Genomic DNA, 6,901 nt, shown 5'->3' with positions numbered 1-6,901 from the left:
TTGAAGGGTGCTGTTAGAATATACGTTAAAGAATATGGTTAGAGTGATAATACTAACCCTAATATGTAGGTTTCGTTGGGTAAGCATATAGCTGCAGTACCTCTGCTCGTTTAAGCTAGATAATAATATTAAGAGCAGCCTTGGTCGACTTCCGCCTAACTTAAATACTCTCTATAACGAACTTTACGAGTTGCTTTCTACGAAGCTAGGTTGAGTCTAGGTAGTGTAAAGGGCTGCGCCCGTGATCTCTACTGAAGAGGATCACGTGATCTTCGACCACGTGATATACCTTCTGTACGGACACGTGATCAGAAGCGAGCAGGTATAAGAGAAGTCTGTACTTAGTTATCTTCTCTTTTTCTTATCTTTTAGCTTCTGTACGATAGGTAGAAGCATACTCGTTCGCTAGGCCTCTCCGCCCATAACATAAGCTAAAAGATTACTTTAACCCTTCTTACTCTTTTCTCTCGTACGGAGCGAGAGAGAATTGAGAATGCAAAACGAATAAGATATAACGATGGGGCTACATAAGCCTATACCAAACCTAGAACCTAGTAACGCCCCGCTAAGGCCTCCGACATACGAGGAGCTCGCAGAAAGCTAGAGCCAACTTAATGCAACGAATAATCTACTCCGACGAAACCTAGACTAAATAGCTATAAGACTTAAGGACGCTGAAGGCGTACGAGAAGAACTCTAAGAGATGAAAGCCCTTTTCCTCCGTACGGCATAGGGGCAAGCTACCCCTAACGTACAGACTCCTAATCTCACGCCGAGTATGGAAAGTTAGTAACCTCCTAGCTAGCCTCTAGCTACGCCTACGCCCGTATAAGAGTTTAGAAAAGCTAGACTCCCTGATATTAGAATCTTCGAGAAAGGCTCACACGAAGAATACACGCAGTGGAAGATGCAGATCCGTACGAAACTATCGGCGGATTATCTAGCTTACCCTACGGAGTTCTACTAAGCTTACTATGTAATCTCCCGTATGGGAGGACTAGCCTTTTCAGCATTATAGGCTTACGTACAAGACTTCACGAGCAGAAATCTATCACCCAGCTTAAGCAAGCTTTAGGAGCAACTAGACGCGTTCTTCGAAGACCCTTTAATTAAGCAAAAAGCTCTACAGTATCTCCGTACGACTAAGCAAGGAAAAGGCGAGTTTCTTTTCTACGTACGAGCTTTCAATCTAAAGTTCAACAAAGCTAGTTTTGGACAAGATGACGACGCGCTGAAAATTGACTATCTCAAGAATTCTCTCAATAGGAAGCTACTACGCTACTAAGCTAGGTACCAGCCTCCTTTAAACGAGACGTACGACGCCTTTGTTCATCAACTTAGGAACACTTAGGAGAATCTTAAGGTAATTAACCAACTCTCGTCTAACGCGCCCTCTTACTCGACCTCTCTTCCTACGTCTACCCTAGCTGCCGTGGACGAAATGGACTGGACGCCTAATATAGGCGCCATGCGTCCCCGTACGAGGAATGAGTACTGGGGTACACAAAACCAAATTGCTCAACGTAAGGAGGAGGGCAGCTGCCTACGCTATGGCATCCACGGCCACCTCGTACGACAGTGTAAAGCAGCAGTCCCAAAACGCACGCGCAAGCTAGAGACCGTAACAAAAGTCCTAGCTGCTACCTTAGAAGACGAGAGCTCGGACGAGGGAAAAGAGGAGCCCTAGTCCAAAAACGCCGACTAGGGCAGCCAAAGCAGGTTAAGCAGGTCGTACGACCTGTCCAAGAGCTACTTTACTAACTAAAGCCTACTCAGCCAATGTCCATAGACGTAATCGTTAATCTTTTGAAAAACGCTACTACTATGATTGATAATGGGTGCTGTACTTATGCGATAGTATGTGAAAGACTCGTACGAGAACTTGACCTGCCGCGCGTATCTATCTCTACTAGGGAGATTAAAGGTGTTAATAACCAGAAGAGCACCGTAGGAGCCATTACTCAATTTACTATAGACGTTGGAGGGATTAAGCGAAAAGCAGCCGCTTTTATCACCACGTCTACGTACGAGTATGATATCATCTTAGGGAAAACCTGGCTTGAAGATGTAGGAGGTGTTATTGATGCGGCCGGACGAATACTTCTTTTTCTACGTTACGATCTCTCTGTGCCTAGCATAGAGAGAACTAAACCACTATAGAACTTCGCCGCAATCTCAGCAGCCGTCTTTTAGGCCCACGTACGACGAAGCCGAAAATAGCCAGCTCTGCAAGTCTTCGCTGCCAGTCTTCAGGACATTGAGAAAGCTCTCCGCCTAAAGATATAGCTAACTATAGCAGAAGTAACTAAGTTGCTTTCTTTATACTTACGACCGTACGCCTCTCTATTTACCCTAAAGAAAGGAGACGAGCTCCCGCCTCTACGAGGCCCAGACGTTGACTACAAGATCGAACTGATTCCTAAGGACGACGGGAAGCTGCTAGAAGTCCCGTACGGACCTCTCTATAATATGTCTAGAGATAAACTACTAGTACTACGCAAGACACTGTACGAGTTACTTAAGAAAGGGTTCATCTGCGTAAGTAACTCCTCCGCCGCGTCACCAGTCCTCTTCGTACGGAAACCTAGAGGAGGACTAAGATTCTGCATAGACTACCGCGCCCTAAATGCGCTAACTTGTAAGGACTGTTATCCGCTGCCTCTTATACGGGAGACGCTAAATTAAGTCGGACGAGCAAAGTAGTATATAAAGCTTAATGTTACAGCCGCCTTTCACAAAATTCGGATTACTAAGGGCTAAGAATGGATAACTACTTTCCGTATCTAGTTTGGGTCGTACGAGTGGCTAGTTACTTCTTTTGGGCTTACTAACGCTCCTAGCACATTCCAGCGCTATATCAACTAGACGCTGCGCGAGTTTCTAGACGATTTCGCTTCCGCCTACTTAGACGATATTCTAATCTACACGGATAGCTTAATATCCTAACATTACGACCACGTACAGTAAGTAATCGAGCGTCTGTAAGCTGCAGGACTACAGCTTGAACTTAAGAAGTGTAAGTTTAACGTCCAACGTACGAAATACTTAGGATTTATTCTTAAAGCAGGGAAGGGCGTCTTAATGGACACGGAGAAGACAAGAGCTATTCAAGAATAGGAAGCTCCAGCTACCGTACGAGGCGTGAGAGGGTTCCTTAGGTTCGCCAATTTCTACCGTAGATTTATCTCTAACTTCTCAAGACTGGTAGAACTTCTCGTACGGTTAACAAGAAAAGACGCTAAATTTAAATAGGGCCGAGACCAAGAGCTGAGCTTTGCCGCCCTTAAGGAAGCTTTCCTCTCCGATGAAGTGTTAGCTGCCTTCGACTCAGACAGGCGGACAGTAGTAGAGTGTGACTTATCTAGACGAGCAATAGGTGCTGTACTTCTGCAAGAAGACGACAAAGGTACTCTACGTACGATAGCTTACTTCTCCTGAAAGCTACTAGTTCATAAAGCGAACTACCCAATCCACGACAAAGAGCTACTAGCGGTGATCTGCTGCTTAAAAGAGTGGGACGCTGAACTACGAGGCGTACGAGAATTCGAAGTAGTTATAGATTATAAGAACCTAGAATACTTCACCTATAAGCAAAAGCTCTCCGAACGCCACGTACGATGGAACTTAGAACTAGCCCGCTTTCTAAATATAAAACTCCGCTACCGCCCTAGCAAGGAGAACGTACGGGCGGACGCCTTATCTAGGCGAGACCAAGATATGCAGAAGGACGACCTAGATGAGCATTTAGCATCAAGAGAATTCATTATGCTAGTGCTAGCCCAGACCTAGGAAAGTATTGCGGTTATGCCTGTACGAGACACTACCGACACTTAAGAAGATATCTCTCCCCTAGTGTCGACTACACTGCCGTGACCACCACATTTTCCTACGCTCGTACGAGATTATTGGGATAGCGCCGCACAAGAAGATTCCCTATACTAAGAAATAAGAGCGGCTGTGTGGGAAGGAAAACGATCTCTCCCTAGCTCTCGTAAGATTGCTATCTCTTTAGGCGACTGTACGATTAACGCTGAAGATAAGTTGTGCTAGCGTAATAGAGTATGGGTACCTGAATGTGAACCACTTCGGACAGGAGTAATCCAAACTGCGCACCTGTCTCTGCTAACAGGACACTCTGGACGAGAGGAAACATATAGAATTATTGTAAGAGAATGGTATTAGCCAAACATGAGCACTGATGTACGCCGTTACGTACGGAATTGCGAGCTATACCAGAAAAGCACCCCCTAGAGGGACGGGAAATATGGGTACTTAAAACCATTACCCGTTCCTAGTCGTACGTGGTAACATCTAACAGTCGACTTTATCACGGGTTTACCTAGCTCTTAAGGGAAAACCAATCTTATGGTAGTGAAGGACAGACTAGGCAAAGGTATCGTGCTAATCCCTATAGATAAGATCGAGACAATAGACGTTGCTTGGGCCTTCGTACGGGAAGTCTACCGGCATCATAGCCTTCTATAGTCTATCACGTCCGACCGCGGCCTCTAATTCGCCAGCTCTCTTTGGAAACAGGTCTGCCAGCTACTTAGTATCTAGAGAAATCTCTTAACAGCCTATTACCTATAGACGGACGGAATAATAGAGCGCGCTAATAGCGATATAGAAGCAGTCGTACAGATCTTCTGCAACTACGATTAAGATAACTAGGCATAACTCTGCCCCCTTTTAGAACTTATACTCAACTCCCGTACGAATATGATAATAGGAGTTTTACCTTTCTTCCTACACTATAGTTACTATAACACTCCTTTCCCCTAGCCCTAAACGGTCACGTAAGCCGACGAAGTAGGAGAAGCTGTAAAGGAGATTGTCCGGACGATTAGTAATGCTACTAACTGGGCTATATCTGCCATGACCTACGCCTAATAAGAATAAGAACGATAAGCTAATAAGTCCCGCAGACTAGCGCCCACCTACCGCGTAGGAGACTAGGTATGGCTAGACTTACGCGATGTACGTACGGCTAGAAGTAGTAAGAAACTTAATTAGAAAAGCGCTAAGTTCCAGGTTGCTCGCGTACGAGACCCTTACTGGGTGGAATTAGCCGTACTATAGGAAACAAAGACTTACTATGTAGATAAGCTCCGTCCGGCGGCTAACGACCTATTCCTATCGCAGCAGACGGACGATACCAACCTAACTACTACAGTCGTACAAGATAATGAAAATAATGAGGAACACTTAGAGTGGACAGTACGAGACATTACGGACGAGAGAATAAGGCGCAGGCAAATAGAATACCTTGTTTATTAGGTGGGCTACGACGAGCCCACATGGGAGCCCGCCGCCTATCTCGCTAACACTACGGCCCTATAGTCATGGTTGTCCCACACCTAACCTGGACGATAACCTAACGGACGACTTAGAAGAAACTGGCGAAGGTAGGCCTACCTACTCTACGAGTAGGGGGTTCTCGGCACCACCCGCAGCCGGACGACTACGCTAGTTGCCACTGCTAGAACCATTAGAGAGCCTCTTGCGCCCACCTCCTATACGAGAGACTGCCTGCTGAGTGACACTGTAACGAGCTCTATAGTCTTGCTAGACGCAGTTAGAGTAGGCTTTACCTCACTTATCGGCGATGGACACGCAGCTAGCGAATGCGGTAAACTCCTTCTCGCCTCGCAGAACAGCGGCGCAATTGTTCGTATAAAAAGCCGCGTTAAGAGCGCCGCGGCTATGCACAATAAAGGCCTTGAGGTAGGATGGACGGCTAGTAAGAATCTGCCGAGCAGTGATAGTCGTACGTGCGATTATAGGCGAGTAGTCGCGAGGGCCCGGACCGAAGACAGCATCGTACGGACTGTTGCCGCGAGGGCGATAGAAGTAGTTAAAAACACAGCGAATGTCCTCCTACGTAAGTTAACACTAGCCGTATAAGAAGTTAGAAAAGTATTACGTATAGAGGCAACCGCGTAAATACGGCGCAGCTTATCTACGACGCGCTAATCAAAGATAAACTAGATACGATACTTATTTAGGTTGACAGCGTCTAGCATATTAAAAGTTAGCAGTACAGCGCCTAGCGTCGTACGAGTTAGAGCCTAGTAGGCAGCGTTGAAGATTTAGTTAGCCACGTTGTTAATAGTATTATTAGGGCCACCGTTAGTGTAAAACTATAAACTATTAGTATTTGCGTTGGCCCAAATACCGCGAGGGGGTGGTTGCGCTTTCGGCGGCATCGTACGAGTGTGGTTAGAAAGAAAAGAAGAAATCTGTGTAGTAGTGGAGTCAAATTGATTTAACACAAAGGAAGAAAAAGCTGAAGGAGAGAGACGGCAGCTCTATATATCGTACGGAGGGAGCGTTTACTCTCGTGGAAATCCTCCTTCACTAGAGCAAACAAACGCCGCTGCTCCACCGCAAGTTAGGCAGCCGCGTGCTCCTAGGAAAACAAACAAACGCAAACATGTCCGTACGAGTGGAGGAGGGGAGTATTGTAAAGGGCTGCGCCCGTGATCTCTACTGAAGAGGATCACGTGATCTTCGACCACGTGATATACCTTCTGTACGGACACGTGATCAGAAGCGAGCAGGTATAAGAGAAGTCTGTACTTAGTTATCTTCTCTTTTTCTTATCTTTTAGCTTCTGTACGATAGGTAGAAGCATACTCGTTCGCTAGGCCTCTCCGCCCATAACAGGTAGTAGTATTTAAGAATACCCTTTGCTAGCTTTTATGCGCTCGGAAAATGTTAAGAACTAAAGAACTCCTATATGTAGTTTTAATAGATTTAGAGTTAGGAAGTAGTATAAAGGTACTATTAAAGGATCTCGTGCTAAAGATTTATAATAATTTTATTATCTTCGATTCGTAGCTAGATACGTTTCGTTTTATATATCTCTCTATCTAAGAATACCTAGAGTAGAGACCTGAAT

General features: G+C 45.5%; 3 protein-coding genes across 3 annotated transcripts; 2 read left to right on the top strand and 1 right to left on the bottom strand.

Annotated features, from left to right (window-relative positions):
• Window positions 1–835: 835 nt before the first annotated feature.
• COCSADRAFT_40996 (uncharacterized protein) lies at window positions 836–2,003 on the top strand (the record flags this gene model as incomplete). The annotated part of the gene is made up of 3 exons (XM_007706346.1): window positions 836–917; window positions 1,086–1,174; window positions 1,352–2,003. Coding segments are annotated over 3 exons (507 nt in total), but the record flags the coding sequence as incomplete, so codon positions are not given.
• A 3,088-nt stretch (window positions 2,004–5,091) lies between these two features.
• COCSADRAFT_347589 (uncharacterized protein) lies at window positions 5,092–5,427 on the top strand (the record flags this gene model as incomplete). Its single annotated transcript, XM_007706610.1, has 1 exon — window positions 5,092–5,427. A coding segment is annotated over one exon (186 nt), but the record flags the coding sequence as incomplete, so codon positions are not given.
• A 165-nt stretch (window positions 5,428–5,592) lies between these two features.
• COCSADRAFT_100597 (uncharacterized protein) lies at window positions 5,593–5,874 on the bottom strand (the record flags this gene model as incomplete). Its single annotated transcript, XM_007706609.1, has 1 exon — window positions 5,593–5,874. A coding segment is annotated over one exon (282 nt), but the record flags the coding sequence as incomplete, so codon positions are not given.
• Window positions 5,875–6,901: the final 1,027 nt, after the last annotated feature.

Source organism: Bipolaris sorokiniana (assembly GCF_000338995.1).
Source record: "Bipolaris sorokiniana ND90Pr unplaced genomic scaffold COCSAscaffold_16, whole genome shotgun sequence".
NCBI classification, from domain to species: domain Eukaryota; kingdom Fungi; phylum Ascomycota; class Dothideomycetes; order Pleosporales; family Pleosporaceae; genus Bipolaris; species Bipolaris sorokiniana.
This window is presented reverse-complemented; position numbering and strand designations above follow the sequence as displayed.